This window comes from Thermobia domestica, chromosome 7 (genome assembly GCF_964235325.1).
Source record: "Thermobia domestica chromosome 7, izTheDome1.hap1.1, whole genome shotgun sequence".
Taxonomy (NCBI): domain Eukaryota; kingdom Metazoa; phylum Arthropoda; class Insecta; order Zygentoma; family Lepismatidae; genus Thermobia; species Thermobia domestica.
The window spans coordinates 51857784-51876132 of NC_137460.1; the positions used below are offsets into that span (position 1 = coordinate 51857784).

The following is an 18349-nucleotide window of genomic DNA, read 5'->3' on the forward strand; positions in this document are numbered from 1 at the left end:
CGAGATTACTTTCAACTGTCAAAATATTTTCTTTAGATTTTTGGTTATCAAGTACATACGCAAAATTGGCCGGCTAGTACCGGGCAAAAAAATAATGTAGTTACTTTTCAATCTTTGTAGCTCAGGCCCTACTGACTCAATCGCATGAAATAAACACGTAGAAAAGAACGAAGATTTACAAAATGTGTTACTTCCGTACATTCAGTGAACTGTGGCTTCAGGGAGAAGAAAGTAAAATAAAACAAAAAAAGGACTCGCAAGTGCGGTTTAACTCTGTCCTAGTCCGAAGTGCGAAAGAATATCTGTCATGATTGCTCTAAATGATTAAGTAGAAGTTACTTAGGAGTTTTATCGCAAGAAAATTTGGAGTATAGAAATTTTTTTTTTTTAATCTACTCTGTAGATTCCTTATGCTATTTGAAGATCAATCGAATTAGTAAATTTTCTGCAGTTTCAAATTATTGCTAACGCGCTGTCCAAAAGTTTAGAAAACATTAAAATAGCTATTAGGTTATACTTCACAAGTAGCATCGAAAGCGAGAACTACTAGCACGGAGCGAGAACTACTACCACGGGTTTACCATTTGTCGGGCGGATTGGTTTACCACTGAGCTCCCGTGGTAAGTCAAATGTAAGTTTTGGGGTAAGAACGATACGGCTTCTAGTAATTACTTTAAAGAAAGAATCCAAAGTTAACATATACGTATATTCAATGAGAATTACTTTCTTTAGAATAGCAAGTCTTATTTTTTTAAAATTTTTTTTAAACAATTTTCGTGAATATACAAGTAACGTACGAAAAATGAGCATGTGTCTGACGAATCTCACACATTCGATCTCTCCCCTCCAAAAGGTATACTGAACAAAAATATAAAATACACTTTACATAGAACCTTTTATTTTGTTTTGTTATGATACACTGTTCATCTCTTACACATTAAAAAAAAAATATCACGTAACACAAAGTCTCGATGAACAAGGGAGGAAAAGTAAGTTTTAGGAACATACCGATTAATATACAAAGCACTGAATATCTATAATAGGTAACACAAATGTGAAATATTGGAATGACAGTACGTGAACACTTGATTATCTCGTTACACTAGATATCGAATATATGTATGCATTAAACTGAAACCTAGGAAGTGTGAAGAGTATGTATGTGGCTCACTTTCAATGTAACTACATCCAAATATGATTAAAAGAAAATAGAAAGTGACACCACAAAAAAATTAACAATAAAACGATAATGCTTACTATACAGGTAAGCTCGTCGCTGTTGTGCCAATACAAATAAAACTAATGCGTTTTTAAGTCATGATCGTATTACTCATTTGCAAGCACTCACGCAAACACACACACAAACAACACACACCATTGGCACAGATAGAATGGTTCAATCAGCTTCACCTTCTGGGGCTTCATTAACCTTTGCCACTTCTTCAGCTTCCTCTCCTTCTTCAGGTTCCACTTCTTCACCTCCCTCCATAACCTTCACCCCATCGCCCTCTTCTTTAGCTGCCCGGAAGCGGTCGTATCTGCCACCTTCTGCACGAGAATCTTCGTCTTCATCCGAAGACTTATTCCCGTCTGTTGGCTCCACCTCTCGAAGCAACTCGCCCAGATCTTTATCCACGTCGGCCCATAACTTATCATCCATTCCGGTTTCCCCCTCGTGTTCTCCATCCATCTCTACATCCTGCTGAACCTCTTTCTCCTCGGTTGCTTCAGTCTTCGGAGGCTCTGTTTCTGCAGTCTTGGCAGTCTCCTTAGTCTCTGTTTTCTGCTGAAAATAATAATAATAATTTATGTTCGTATTTTTCTTGCTCTACATATTTTGGTTATAATGGACTCCTTTTTACATAAAATCTTTTGCAATATAAAAGCAATATTAAGGCTAACGTTTTCGACCGATTTCAAATATGAAAATTAGTGAAATAATATACATGCATAAAAATACTTTTTTTTTTTTTTTTTTTTTTTTTTTTGGAAATTGAAACTTTTGACGATATTGCCTGATACTGTGCCCCATACTACCACTTCTCCGAGATTAGTTAACATGTAGAGTTGATCTCAAAATCTGAATGTTGCCATTGCGCTATTATTCTAAAGTAAAAATTACTCATCTTCCAAAGCAGCTTACAACAAACATGGTATTTCCCTACACTATGTACCCTGCTGTAGATATACAAATGAAAATTAAATGAAATCTCAGTTTAGCGTTTCACGGGATGTCCTTTAGGCTACGAGAGAGAATGATTAAAGCAGTTGAATGAAGATGGAAGAATTGTTAGAATGAGAAAGTGGGAGGAAACGGGAGTACCCCGAGAAAATTCGCGGACACGTCCATGGCTTGACTGGAGATCGAACCAGGAACCCCATCCACCAGAGGTAAGCTTATAGATATTAAAGTTGCGAAGTCCTTAATTCTCTCTCTATGTCAGAAGATAACTGAAAACAGGATACGTTACCGCGGATAATACTGAAATCAAGAATGGGGTTCAACGATGTGGGTAATGTAAAGATGTAATTAAGTTGACAATTGTAACTTTTAATTCAATTAATTTACTAATCCTGCAATTTCTACGTAGCCCTCTCGACAGGAAATATAATGAATACACAGATTAACATGAAAAGGGGTACCTTCGTTTTTTATCACTAATAAAAGTCATATGTAACGAGATTAGCAAAACTAATACTTCGTAATAAGGTTGCGAAGGAATGTCATAAATTACACATTACCGACTATGGCCACCATCTTAAGTACACCCCTATGCCAGCCTCAAGTTGTCCTGCCAATTTTGACAACATTGAAGTATGCATGATGCAGCTTTTTAAAAATACCTTTTGTTACCTTTATATCGAACTAAGATATGTAAGTAAGCGCAGCAGAAAGCTGTCTGCAATACTCATTTATAACCTGTAAGTACGAACAATTAATGCAAACAATGTTTTAAAAATCTAATCCACGAACTACAGGGGAAAATAATCTACTCAAAAGGAAAAGAAACTAACAAATGATAGACTGTAATAAAACACCGAATATTGAATATTACGTTAACCAGGACTAGAAGTTATTTGTTTTATAGTATGAATGGGTGTATAACACTCGATGCAAAAATTCAGCCCTACATTTTAAAGAATTTTAGTTTTGTGATTTATACCTTAATATGTACTGGATGTAAATAAATAAATATTTCATGAATATTCGAGTACAAGCATTTAGTAACTACAAGGCATAATACAGGTATACCGACAATTACTGAAAACAAACTCACTTCCACACCACAGAAAAAATGAATTATTTTTTTTTCTTTTCTTGTAAGGAATTATGCTTTTGTAGGACGAACATGTGGAAATAATACAGCTGTGGGGAGAGAGGGGGTGAAAGTTATTTACATCCAGAAGTTGTCAATGAGTTACATCGATGCATCTCTAATGTACACTCATGCCCAAAATGATTGTCGCATATCTGTAACTGTCTTCTTGTAAGAATGTAAGTTGATAATCATTTGCAGGGTATTTTTAATACTGATACTATGTTTATAATCGGTAAATGTATATATGTGGTAAATTTCATAGGAAAAGAATTATAAATACGAAAATTAAAATGAGTAAAACAAAATGTTGCTAAATTGACAAGAAAGTTTTATTTTAGTTTTATTGTTCTTATTTACTGCTCTTTTGACATGAAATTTGCCACATACATGTCTTTGCCGATTATACATATACGAACATTATAAGAAATACCGCGCGAATTCGTTATCAAATTATATTCCTACAACAACATATTTATAGACATGCGACAATAATTTTGGACATGAATGTACATCACGAAGATCCGCGATATGACTATCTTCGCATAAGAATGAAGGACGAATGCAAAATAATTAGCCCAGATTATGTACCCTGTGTGTTCAACAATTTGCGATTCCGCCCACAACCATACGTAAAACTCAATGGAAAGTACATTGAACAAAGATTTGATTTCATTTTGAGTTTAGCGTCCCTTTCAGCAGCGAGACTATATAAGACGTGAACCTACAGCTTAACATAGAATCCGAACCACATGAACTCCCGCCGAGAACACATTCAATAAAGAAATGCTGTGATTTTGTCTATGGTGTAATTCTTTTCGAGCACCCTGTAGTATTTGTAAAAGTATACTTCTGTTAAAATCAAAGTCTTACCTCTGCTTCCAGTTTCTCCTTATTCTTTTGTTCTTTCTCCTCCTTTTCTTGTATTTCTTTGCGATGTATCCTTTCAGCTTCTCTCCTCAAAGCTTTATCATCCCTGTGGCGAACGTAGCGCTGTAAGTGGTAACGGGTACGGCAATGGATTGATAAAGCCTTCTCTGGTTGGTCGAGTCGAGGCAAGTATCGCCTGCATAATTCACAATAGAACACTTCCACTTTCTTCACATAATCTGCTCCTAAATTTAAGAAAAAAAAAATTCTATTAACAAAAAATGGCACGATTTAATACTTAAAATGCATTTGCAATACAATAAAGGACTCTGAAAATTAAACAAAATTTAGTAATCAATTCAAAAGGTATTAACCTTGCTCTTCCATATTGTATTATATGTTAAATCATGTTAAATGTTTAACAAGATTTTTGAGAACAACGTACGTATAATATATCTTCTACAATCTTAAGTTAGTTCCTACATATCAACGAACAAAAACTCTAACCTACCTCAGGATATCAATTAAGATTACCAGAAGAACTTTTGAACAACACATCTACGGTAATTTTACAAAATAAAAGTTTTGTATTTAAGTCATGAAAATAGTAATGACAAAAGGAACTGCTTCAAATCTTCATTCCGAAATACAATGTTACTATATAAAGGCTTATCTTGAGAATTTTTTTTTTGGGGGGGGGGGGATGGGGGATACGACTGGATATGAAACAGCACTGACACCTAAAGCCAATCTCATATATACATATTTAATATTTATTAGTTTATAACAGGAACAAATGGGGCAATTTTACTGGTATCTGTACAGCCTTACACTTAAAACTGGGAGAACAATATACTGGAAGCCCTCACTTTGACTGGAAAAGCAGTCTTATCAAAGCATGAGGGGCGTGTCGGTAAGAGACTAATAATAATACAACTAACAATTAAAAAACAAAGACCGCTACTTTGTTCAATTCAAATATCTCCAGTCTTTATAAATGAATTTAATGCTTTCAGGAGGTAGGGGGAAGATAAACACATATAATGAAAAAAAAAATAAATAAATAAAATAAAATAAAAAAGCCTCTGAATAACAATGCAACTACGCCACTTGCTTACGTTTGAGAGATATCATTCTAGTATTGATATTTATTTAACAGCCATAATAAGATCTTTCTTTATATCTTTACGAGCCACCGAAGTCATGAAGAGTGAGACTATCATAAACAGTAAGATTGAAACCAGTATATTTTTATTTGAGCTTCTGTGAGAACCTGAAACTTCATGCAATAGAAGCACCGTTCATCACTTGACTGGCCGAAATATCAATAATACTATCATAATATGTATTTACCACATCACAAAATAAAATGAACTGTTGCTGGTTATGGTGACCCAATGATCAAGTGCTTTACTCTGGTTCTTGGGATCGCGTGTTTAATCTCAGTTCTGTCACGAAACATACGTGGTCCTATGAGGATTCGATATCGGATATAAGCCCAAGCAATGGTTCAGATTCCTTTCCAATTTGTCTTTCTCTACTTCGTTACTGTATAGGAAAAATAATACACTAAATTGTATTTGTTTTCGCTCTTTCACCAATGAAGATACGTAGAATGGACCAGTTACGGCAATAAAGTATTCACGGTCCCATGCAGGAAAGAAAATACGACCTTTATATTTATAAGCGTTCTCTATAATGCGGTGGTCGGCGGGGTCCTTAATTCTGCTATCATGCCCATCAAATCAGGGACCTATGAATACGGACTTAACGAACTTCCACATCCTCCTCTATTCCATTAAATATATTACAGACTGTAATAGTCATGATAATTATAATATGTATTATTATATTATATTATATGTCTGAGTAAGTGATTATTTCTGTATGTTGCTACTACCCATTGCTTCTAGGCTGAAAGTGACGATGGAGAAGCAACGCGCGCCAGACGATGACAGGGATCTCACTTGATCAATCAGAAATGAAATCTTTCAGTCTAACGTTCCACAATTATTCCCTTTAGGATAAAGGAGACTATCATTACAGCAAGAAGAATTGGTGGAATGAGAAAACGGGAGTACCCCACGAAAACTCACGGACACAATGTTATCCACAAGCTTACGTGGCCGGAGATCGAACCAGGGACCCCGTGCACCAGAGATAAGCACTACCACTGAACCACTGTGTCCCCCTTAGATCAGAGAGAGGGGGGAGGGGAGGGGAGACTGTAAGCAATTATATGGGCGCGTCAACAAGAACGTCTATTTACAGCCGTTCAAGACTATAATTAAAATCGAGCAAGGAAAAATCCGAGAAAAAAGAACGTGATCATACCGAAACAGATATAAAACCCATAAACAAAGGTCACAGCGTACAGGAGAAGGTAAAAAGACTACTCAGTCGGACCAGAAAGACAGAGTAAAAGAAGATGATGCTAGTTAAAACTTTCAGGGTCTGGCTATAATTTGTCGTCAAATCCAAACATAACCTGTCGACTTGGAGTCCAAGACAAACATTGTGATTGATTAACTACTGGTTAGTTAACTAACTTTGGTTAATCTCTTATGTGAATAAGAAAATTCACAGGAAAACAAATCAAAATTTCAAAGAGGATAGTCTCCAGAATCCTCAAAATACGAAACTCGAAGGTATCCACCTCTATCATACAAGAAAAGAGTAACTTTACTACTTTATATCATTCGTTAACTAGATATATTTTATCGTGTTAACATACTTCATAACCATTTAATGGAGAGTCTACAATATCACAAAAATCCAATGCAAAACATGGAAAACAATATTTTCGCAAACAGCCAAGGGAAGAGAGAAAGAGACAGCTCGAAGACAAATGCATAAGGCCACAACCAATACGCTACCAATCTTGTAATATCTTCTGAAGCTCTTACTCTTCAGTAAGTGAAATGTTCCTAAACATGTTCTGCGATCGAAAATATTATTTCTCCTGTGAAAAGAAATTTTATGGACTACTAGAAGAGATGAAAATAATGCTATTAAGAAGATAATAACAGATTGTAGCTCCACAGACGTTAGTTTTCCGAAAAAAATGTGTGCTGAAGATGGCAATAACTTTTTGCCGAAACGTTCACATTTCATTTATTTATTTTTATTTTATTTTATTATTATTATTATTATTATTATTTTTAATGAACTGATGTAACGTTCCTTAAGTGGCTAAAAAGATGACCGAAATATACAAAGAAAACCATCAATCACTTTTGGATATAAGATCAGTGCCTGCTATTTATAATATACATCCTATAGCACCTATTAGCAAATACTGTGCCTCTTAGGCTGAAGGAGATGGGAAGATTAATGGAAGTGAAATGTTATGAAGCAATCTGTGGAATAAGTGGGTGCGGGCGAAACAGAAGAGCCCCTATAAACCCATGGACACAATGAATGAAATTTATGCATGTTCTAGGTATTTTTCTAAAATGCTATTTATTTGAATATTTTATTTGCTTTGATTTTGGACTTAGTGTTCCTTTTAGCAGCAAGGCTATGTGAGATGTGGCCCTATAGCTAAATGCAGGATCCGAACCACATGAGCTCATGGTGGAATTCGAATCCGGATCTCCCACGCTAAAGGAGAACGCATAAACTTACATGCGTTCGATAACCTCTTAGCCACGAAGGAGCTCATTTGAACACCGAACAGTGTCGATTAGCAATTATTGGTCTTATAATATTTGGCATGTATAGTTCTTACCTAGCTGCACCTCCGCACGAGCCTTCTTTTTCTTCTTTTCTCCTTCTCCTTCCTTCTTATCAGTTTTAGATTTGCCTTCCTCTGTATCTTCATCTTCGCCTGCCAAAAACAAATACCTCAATTAATATGAAATTAAATGAGACATACTTAACTGAAAAACCTGGTCTGACCAAAAAAAGCACTAAAATAAATGTTCGTAGTACAAAATCTGTTTGTGAGTAACGCTAATTACTAATAGTTAACAATCACTGCTCCACTAAGTTCGCTCCCGGCCTTGACTTGATAATGATTATACTGCGTACGAACGTGCTTTCCTGTTTATTATTACGAGAAGAGCCACATTAAATGTTAATAAGGTTGTAACTTTAAATATCCATCGACATTTATTCCATGTCAAGCACAATATAGGTAATTTAGTAACTAAACCACAAGTACACAGTATAGAAATTACTGACAGTTGTTACGTTTACCTTTAGGACAGTTCAATATTTCTTTAACAAGATTTAGTGGCAACTCAAATACAGCATATTACTAGTAACAGGTTGCAACCATAATAAATCAGAACCAAGCCGACGACTTAGGGGATTATTATTATTTACTACTACTACTACTACTACTCCTACTCCTCTGTGGAACTACAGTATACTTCCAAACTATGGAAATCCCATAATCGAACTAGTATATCTATAATTACTGATTGCAATAGATTAATAAGATCAAAGATAGGCCGTGTTCCTCGGGTGCTGAATCCATATCAAAAAGCCATTACTCGCTATCCCCTATTGTTTTTCTTTTATGAAGATTGAAACCAGAAATCGTTAATTTGAACCATTTTCGGATTGAATAAGTTAGTTAGCGGAGCAGACAGAACCTCTTGGGAAGTTTAATTGATTGCTAATAACTGCATCTCGACATCTCTTACAATTTTCGCTCTACGAAATCAGTACTGGAACCGGTAGTAGTAGTAAATTTCAACCTCTTCCGGTCTTAGTAGAATGTTGCGGGTTGTAAAGATATGTTTTCAAACACTGAATATATTACAAAAAACAGCATCTCGACATGTCTTATACGCTCTTCCACTTCCAGTTTTGGTAGTCTTGTTGCGAGTTGTGATGATCCCTTGGAACCCTGAATCGTTTGCTGACAACCACTTGTCGCTATTTAATTCAACTGTGTTCTATTGCACCTATGTTGAAATTATGCGTGATCATATAGACCAGTGGTTCTCAAACTTGTTACCGCGACCCACATTAAATAATAAGTATTTTGTGGCCTACCTACTTTTATTCAAATACACATTCACGTTCCAAGTAATGGTATATTTCAAAGCAAATAGATCTTGTAAATCATATTTCTAATTCCAGTTCGTTCAATAACAGTTCGTATGAATTATTAACATGTAATTTAATTGGGGATGTTATGAATATCCCGAGCAACCACGAATGTTACAAAGTAGAGTTCAATGCTTAAATTTTAATAAAATCAAAATTTAGTTGGTTTCTTTTATGTCTATCGTAAATATCTCACTTTTAAACTAAATTGTAATGTAAGTTTATGAACATAGCTTCCCTCTTGGTACGAAAATATCAGTCAGTGACGATCGAGCAAGTGTAATATAAATTTCCTTCTCAATAACTGTATCATATGAAATTGTAGGCGTGCAGAGAAATGGCTAAAGTGTTTCCATAGAAAGGTAACATGGAGTTAACACTACTCCCAACCAATGCTCTACCGCGTGACAGATTCTGACTCACCCACTCTCTTGCCCAGCATCTCTACGGACTGTACAGCAGGGCAGGGCTCTGAGTAACCACTTTAGACCCTACTCTTCATCTCATTAACAAACACTTCCAATTTTCATTTTCTGAATAGTAGTTCATGTTTCTACATCAAAATAAAATTTTCATAATTAAAAGAAAAAACTTCTTGCGACCCACCTAAAAACGGCTCGCGACCGACACTGAGAAACAGTGATACAGACAATTATGGTAGGAACACTGTCAGTCATTGAGACGTTTCATAGTCTAGGTCCGAAGCCTATAGTTCGATCATAAAATTTATGAGCAACACTGGAAAAAAAATATTCTTTCAAACACACACCATTAAGATCTGTGTACCTTAGTCGAAGACTTATGCTTGCACTAGTGCTACCAGTGATTATTTCGGGGTAGTTACCCGGAGGTAAATAATCTTCCACGGACTAGGTCATACCTACTATCGATTTCACTGTTGATTCCTAGTATTTTCATAGTATTACTTTTCACCCCCCCCCCCATTAATTGAAATCCTCTCTTCTCCGGGGAAAATCTTCTGAAATCATTACTAGGTATTGATTTGTACAGTCTGCAGCAAAACTGCAACACGAGCATGTAAGTTTGTGAAACTACGCTTAACACTGCAGGGAATCAACATAATGTCTAAGTGGCACGAATCACGCCAGAAGAAATCTGAGTCCTCCCCTGCACACTTATTTTGGAGCAAAAGACTGTCGTTTCGCAATAAACTTGCAGATGCTCATGTTGCAGATTTTTTGCTGCGAACTGTACAACTTTGAAAATGCACTTTGCAGTTATTGGATGGAAAAACATTTTGAATGTATTCTTCCATTGAATTTAAGAAAAGAAGATAATCGGAAAGAGTTTTGTATATTTAATACTACATTAAAATTCAGACACACTAAATAAAATGTTGTGAACAGCTTATTTTCACAAATTAATACGAACTAGTTGTTTTCCCAAACCCTTGACTAGTCTGTAAATTCCCTGCATATTACAGACATATCTTAATATCGGGAAGAAGGCAGCGCGGTTAGCGACAACTATTAGCCTGACTGAACTATTAGAAATTAGCAAAACTGAACACCAAGGCGTCTTGTGTTTATAGTAAATATTAAGTATTTTTGCCTACATGTTTATGAAACTTAACTCTTTAATGCAGAAACTTCAAAACATTTTTAAGTTACTCACCGACTGCGTTTTTGCATTACAAACACGATATGCATCAATTTATACACTTAAACACTAGTTATGTGCGTATATTTACATTATCTCTATTGGTAATTTTAGTTACTAAATTCAAAGCTTAAACTTTATATTTTACTTATTTATCTACGAATAACAAACTAACAAAAGAAACGAGATCGAAAATACATAATCGCTAAACACTAAAAACTAGTACAAATCTCGAGCTTACTTTCAGACAAACCATCCACGTCTCCCACGGAATCAAGGGTCATGAAGTTCTCCATGTTCACTTCCTTCTCTTCTCCATCCTCGCTGATTTCATCATCCTCATCTCGGTTATGCAACTTCAGCATTCGATCGTCCATGCGAGCAGTTCGCTGAAAGAGGTCAAGATCTCTGTGGAAAACGTCTAAAAAGCCATTTTATCGTATACTTTCCAACAATAAAAAATGGTCAGAAGGATCTTACACAGACTTCAACAAACTCCCAACTGATTGACTAATTCAACACAGAGGAAATATAGGTAAAAGATCGAACCTACTGCTGAAAAGTAAGATGTGAATCACATACCCGCACAACGGACACAACTTTGAAATACAATAATTGATAACAGAAGTTGAGTTAATCGTGGCATTATTTTAAGTTTCTTCTTTCGTAATCATGTTATTGAAATTAGTTTTTTTTTTTCAAAAAAAGCATTTAAAAAATGACTATCAGTCACTATAGATTCTTTATCCTCTTTTTATTTCAATGGATTTTCAAAGGAAAATATATGTACAAATTAAACTGATCGTTGCATAAACTACAAATCTCTATTCTTAAGTATTTTATGAAATCAAAAACTTCATTATTCTTGCTGCGGCATAATGAAAGTATGCTTCATTAATGCAAAGCATCATTATACACACCCAAGAACATATACACACCATACACAAGAAAAATAACTGCAAATAGTAGTTATTTTCAATTGTAGTATCTCTTTCCAAGAACTATAATATGCCTACAAACTAGAACGGATACATAAAACACAGAAAGCGAGAGAGATTCTTATTGGTTTGCGATATTATTCTCGTTACTTTACCGTTACATCCCTAGCATGACTGAGGAAACTTTAGCTAGTGATTCCCCAATTACAAAGACCTGCTATCCGCCTATATCACTCGTTTGAATCAAAGTTAAGCAACAGCTGATAAACCACTTAACACCTTCCAACTAAAAAAACTGAATATACTCACATTAAAACTATTATCTTACTTTTCAATGAAGTATACTACTTTGACTGTTATAGCTTTGTTAAACTTTTAAAGAAAGAATTTAGAAAACTAAAAACTAAAAATCAACATTACGCTATATTAAAGTTTATGTAACCAAAGACATATACCTAATACCAATAGAACATTCATTCAAAGACAAATGGAAATATTTAAGCAAAATAAAAAGATACGAAAACCACCACCTTACAACGACACAGAGGACCAAGAGCGATATTATTAATTTTCAAATACTTACAATATGTATGAAACTCACATTATGAACGTAATATTAATTTGTTAAATCAATTAGATACACCTTTTATATATACACATACGTTGAGAACTATTCGTAGTCCTAACGGAGTTCGATGCGAATATTCCCAGGTTTGATTCCCGAAGGGGGTTTAGCATTTCTCAATTTACCTAAATAACTTAAAGAAGGAACGAACTATGGTACACGAAAGCTAGATATAATAGCTTATTTAAGGGCATGATTTGACGCATATTTGTATTTGTAAATAATAATAATTTGCTGCCAAATGTAACTGAAGTTTAGTGCAATTAAAATACTTCTGCATGTAATAAATTATTTTTTTCATAAGTTACATAGAAAAGTATTGGGAATCAATATGCAATCCACTAATTATGTAAGTGAACACTAGGTACCTAACCAACTAGTGGGCTCCTATACCTCGCAAATGACGGGATTAATCTTATCCATACCTCGCAGATGAAAGAATTAATCTTATCTTTCTAATGCTTACTTATCCTAAAATATTTTTTTTTCTTCTTTCTACAAGAACTATGATGCTCTAATTTATTCATACATTTGCAAAAGAGTTACTACCCCCTAACGAATCATAGTGTTGAATTTAGACTTTCTTTGATAACTGTAGAACGTTATACAGACCACACACAATGAGTGCACAAAGCTTAAAATAAACAAAAATTAAATTTCTAGTTTTACGTCTTACGATTATGTCATGTAGACAATCGGAGACTGATGATTCATAGAAGTAAATAAGCATGAAATAATTGGTGGAATGAGAATGTGAGAAAACAGGACAACCTCGAGAAAACAGATGATACGATGTTTTCTACCACAAACTCCCGTGGTCGCAGATCGAATCCATCGCATCAATGTTGAACTCTACCTATGAGCTACTGAGTCCCCCCTCCTCCAAAGCTTAAAATTTTCTGATTAATAATAATGCAAGTAGGCCAGTCAATAAGGAATGATTTAGGGTCGAATAAGGAAAAAATGGTGGAAAGCTGGAACAAATTTTATTTCTTTATATAAGTGTCCGTAACAACATACTAATTTTGCACCACTCTTGGAAAAATGGCGCTTTTTTTTTTTTTTTTTTTTTTTTTTTTTTTTTGTAAATATGTCGCATGGTAAGCAGTTTAGAGCAAAACATGTTATTACAGAAAATAATCTACATTAAATTCTCTACAAGAAATGTTCTCCATTTTTTCTCTAGGATTCACCATTTAGATGTTATAGGCGTGGCAAATTACGCATTTTTCTTTCAGCATTGCTTTGTACAGAACTTTAACGAAAATTTTCTGATACTATTTTGTCTTAGTGATTTTTTTTAATATAAATTAATATGTTTTCATTCATTGCAGGTATGACTAAGGATGAGTAATCAGGTCTATTAGATCATCTATGTTCAAGATGTCAGCTGAAAAATGATTTATCTCTGAGATACTTCTCAGTGATGGTGTTACATGTATAGTAAAAGAAAAGGGTCTGAAAACATTAGTAGACTGCAGTATTAAAGTGAAAGATGGAAACGAATGTCAACTTAAGGGACTGAAAAGTGTTAACACTTCATGAAAAGTGTAGAAAAGTTTACACGAAAATAAGAATTAGCACAGCGTTGCCTATCACAACGTACTTCATTATCTACGTCGATAACCCTTAGGTCAGTAGTACCAAGATTTAATTTTCAAGAAGCCTGCCTGTTTTGTAAACAATGTTAATCAGATGAATTTTTTAAGAGAGAGAGTAAATAACTTATGAGTGAACGTGAGAGTGTACATCGCGTCGAAACAATTCAAGTTTAAGATTCTATTATGGAAGCTAATAAGGAAGAGTGGCAATTTTCATTCAGTGAAATTTTTCCAGACTCTAATGATGCTCTGACAATAAGAACTAAACTGAAAGAAAATTACTCAGAAGATATTATTATAACAAACAAAAACAAAGCCCATAGTTTGCTTCCGTGATACAGGGCATAAAATTCTCATGGATGCATAGTATGATCGTCAAAAGCGTATAAATATATGGACGAAGAGAAGTTGAGAACCATAATGACAGCCGGGCAAATAACTGCTGAAGATATCAAATCCTAGGTTTACGAAACTGATGAATAGCCATCAGCAGATAATCTTTGAATCATGTTAATTGATTGATTCCTGGGATCTTAAAATGCCTTCTCGACACTACTATCTTGAAAAACAAGACAGGGAATAGCACAAAATGGGAAAGAAAAAGTATAACAATTTCTCACGTCATAACTGCAGCAGCTACACAAAAATATATTTTATCCTCATCGCAAGTAGGACTTGCGGTGCATCTTAATCAAGAGTATGGTAGTAAGCATCATCTTAATGTTCTCTCTTCGTTAGGACTGTGTGTACCATATGCTGAGGCAGCTCTCTTTCAAGTTTCGGTTCTTCTGCACCCTGCATTCTTTGTTGATATATCTTCTTAGTAATTTTCTTTCAGTTTAGTTCTTATTGTTTTTTTAGTTGGCAGTGCATCATTATAATCTTTAAAAAATTTCACTAAATGAAAATTGGCACTCTTCCTTTTAGCTTCAAGGAAGCTGAAAGCATAAGCCATGGCATCTGAAACATTTTCTTTCGGACTACGACGTTTCATTCCAGAAGAAATCTTGTAGAATTTTTTCATGCATGAGGAATGGTAGCTGGCTTCAGCAGAAACTAAATCATGAACATTGCCAATCCTAATACTAACTTCTTTGCCCCAGTCGTCATTTTTTCTGTCGGCTGCTTCCATAATAGAATCTTTAACTTGAATGGTTTTGACGCGATGTACACTCTCACGTTCACTCACAAATTATTTACTCTGTCTTTAAAAATTCATCTTATGTACATTGTCTACAAAACAGGCAGGCTTCTTGAAAATTAGATCTTAGTACTACTGACCTAAGGGTTATCGACGTAGATAATGAAGTACGTTGTGACAGCAACGCTTTGCTATTTCTTGCTTTTGTATAAACTTTTCTACACTTTTCATGAAGTGTTAACACTTCTCAGTCCCTTAAGTTGACATTCGTTTCCATCTTTCACTTGAATACTGCAGTCTACTAATGTTTTCAGACCCTTTTCTTTTACTATACATGTAACACCATCACCGAGAAGTATCTCAGAGAAATCATTTTTCAGCTGACATCTTGAACATAGATGATCTAATAGACCTGATTGCTTATCCTTAGTCATACCTGCAATGAATGAAAATATATTAATTTATATTTTATATTTAAAAAATCACTAAGACAAAATAGTATCAGAAAATTTTCGTTAAAGTTCTGCTACAAAGCAATGCTGAAAGAAAAATGCGTAATTTGAAACGCCTATAATATCTAAACGGTGCATCCTAGAGAAAAAGTGAAGAGAACATTTCTTGTAGAGAATTTGATGTAGATTATTTTTTGTAATAGCATGTTTTGCTCTAAAATGGTTTCCGTGCTAGATATTTACAAAACTAATTTTTGGTGCCATTTTTCCAAGATGGCGACCAAATCCAGGGTGGTACGGAGATGCAAAATTAGTATGTTGTTACGGACACTTATATAAAGAAAATAAAATTTGTTCCGGACACTTATATAAAGAAAATCAAATTTGTTTCAGTTTTCCACCATTTTTTTCCTTATTCGACCCTTCATTGACTGGCCTAAAGATTGAAAGAGAATACTAAATTACATAGATTCATTGCTAACTGAAAGATCATCTCCACAAAAATTGGTACGAACTAAAATTTCAGCAGCAGCACCAATTTTTCACCTAAAACCTGTACAAACTAAAATAAATAAATAAATAAATAAATAAAAATAAATATTCTAAGTACATTACATGTACAAACTGATTTCGATTACATTCCGATTACTATATTACAATCCAACTATGATCAAAATTGCACTTTTGGGACTGTTCAAGTTTTGTGAAACTGTTTCTCGAATAATAAACAGAACATTTAGTAACAACACAGTCCTGTCATAAGAGCCTAAATAATTTTACATTTGTTGGCATGACTCGGTAACATAATGCTTTACATTTTAATAGACTCGTAGAAGCAAGTATACACAAATGTGCTACCTAAAGTAAAGTACTTATGCCATGATACAACTTGTCAATAAATCATATATAAAAGGTGAATAAGTGTGTCTTCGATGCATATCCATACCGCTGGATTGGCACACTTCTAGATTACTTTAGGGAAGAGAGCATATGACATTAATAATTACAATCTGATTTCTTAATAATATGTCACGTTTGTCAGCTACAAATCCACACAGGTGAACTGGTTGAAATGAATTTTAGTACATACTTGGCACCTAGCTCGAATTGAGTCTCATCATGTCTCCTTGATTAAAATGCGCACACTAGGAGAAGACGAGGATCAAAATTTATGCCAGAAATAAAGTATCTCAGGAGCCCTTCACATTAGAGATACAATTCTATATAAAACTGCTAGTTAAAGAATAATGCGACGTTTATACCAACATTTTCAAAAATTCTGCTTCTAAGAAGGAAAATTTCTACTTTTTTCGCCACTTTTATTCATAAAATAGTCAAAATAAGAAAACGATTGATCAGTTTAGGAGGAATTTTTGCAATAGAACTTGGGTTGTTGTCATTACACTGATATAAGTGCGTATTTTAAAGGAGGAAGGGGAAAGGCGAATTTTGAATATTCTACATAAACCTATTTTCACCGAGTAAAGAACGAGCATTTTAGCTAGCTATTCTTGGCATACTTCTACGGAAAACACCGTGGGCTATTTAGAATTTTTTAGCTAGCAATTTACTGTTTTTTTTTTTAAAGAGATTTTCTCGGGGGGGAAGGGACTGCTACAACTTCTTGTATTTTACCCGGGAAAGGCTACGTTCTTCAAACTAGATCACGAATAAATGGGCTGAATAGAGATGAAAACTACGTATTTTAGTAATACTTACTCAGACTAGATATGTAATAAACCAATGACTCAAACGCTGTACATAAAGACTCGTACAGCTGAAGTTAATGTAAAATATACTATACCGCCTTGACATTAAAGATTCACTATACAATCCAAGTTCCTTACATGTAGATTTGTATAATTAGAATATGATCTTAGATTTAATTGAAGTACGGACGAATGCATAACGCTAGATGACAAGTACAATGAATAAGTACCTAAATTACGGCTTGTTTGAGACATTACTATGAAATATAATACATCGATTCAAGCGATGTCTAACGGTTCACTTGAAAAAAGAAAATAAAAATTGATCAGGAGGATTTTTTCTTTTGTCACAGAGTAGGAGCAAGTAGATCACTAGTATCTCAATTTGTCTAAAAAGTATTGAAGTTTGGAAGTCAAAATTGAGAAAGATCTATTGTGGTTTGAAGTACATTATAAAACCACACATATACCATTTTTTTCAATGAGCTTCAGCCATTTGTCCGGCAACACCAATTTAGTCGCTATGGAACTTATCTTGGTTAAAAAATTGACATGTGGTTTTCACAGGCCTGTTTCGAATCTACCTTAACACCATTCATTGAGTTCTGAAGAGACCGAAATAAATGACAGTCTAATGCTGCCATGTCCGGGCTATACGTTGGATACACTAAAACGTTCGTCAAGTTTTCTCAATTTTTGACAGGCTGTGAAAGAGGTTTGCGGTTTGGCGTTGTCTGTGTGGTATACAACACCTTTCTGTTGACCAGTTCAGGCAGTTTCTTTTGAATTGCTAGGTTCATTCACGCAGCGTCAATGTGGGCTTTGCCACAGACTGGAGGTTCCAGGATTCCCCCACCACCACCAGTGCTGTAAGTCGTCCACTTTCCTTCACTCATGATCATCTGCTGACGAAATGGTTAGAAAAAAATGGAATGAAATCTAAGTTTTACGTCCCACAGTTATGCCGGTTAGGCTAAAGGAGACTGTGATGAGAGATGAATGAAATGGTAGAATG

General features: G+C 34.7%; 1 protein-coding gene across 8 annotated transcripts in view; it reads right to left on the reverse strand.

The window, feature by feature from the left end:
• Positions 1-876: 876 nt before the first annotated feature.
• The window catches only part of LOC145690089 (uncharacterized), an 83050-nt gene continuing 65577 nt past the window's right edge, over positions 877-18349 (reverse strand). For 7 of the 8 annotated variants that reach the window (XM_081764636.1, XM_081764635.1, XM_081764632.1 and 4 more), the window contains 4 exons: positions 11110-11257; positions 7918-8016; positions 4191-4432; positions 877-1786 (listed from right to left, as the gene is read on the reverse strand). In XM_081764636.1, coding sequence (XP_081620762.1) covers positions 1397-1786; positions 4191-4432; positions 7918-8016; positions 11110-11257 — 879 coding nt within the window. In that variant the 3' untranslated portion in view covers positions 877-1396. The remainder of the gene's footprint in view (positions 1787-4190; positions 4433-7917; positions 8017-11109; positions 11258-18349) is intronic. The other variant, XM_081764633.1, reaches the window with a different exon arrangement.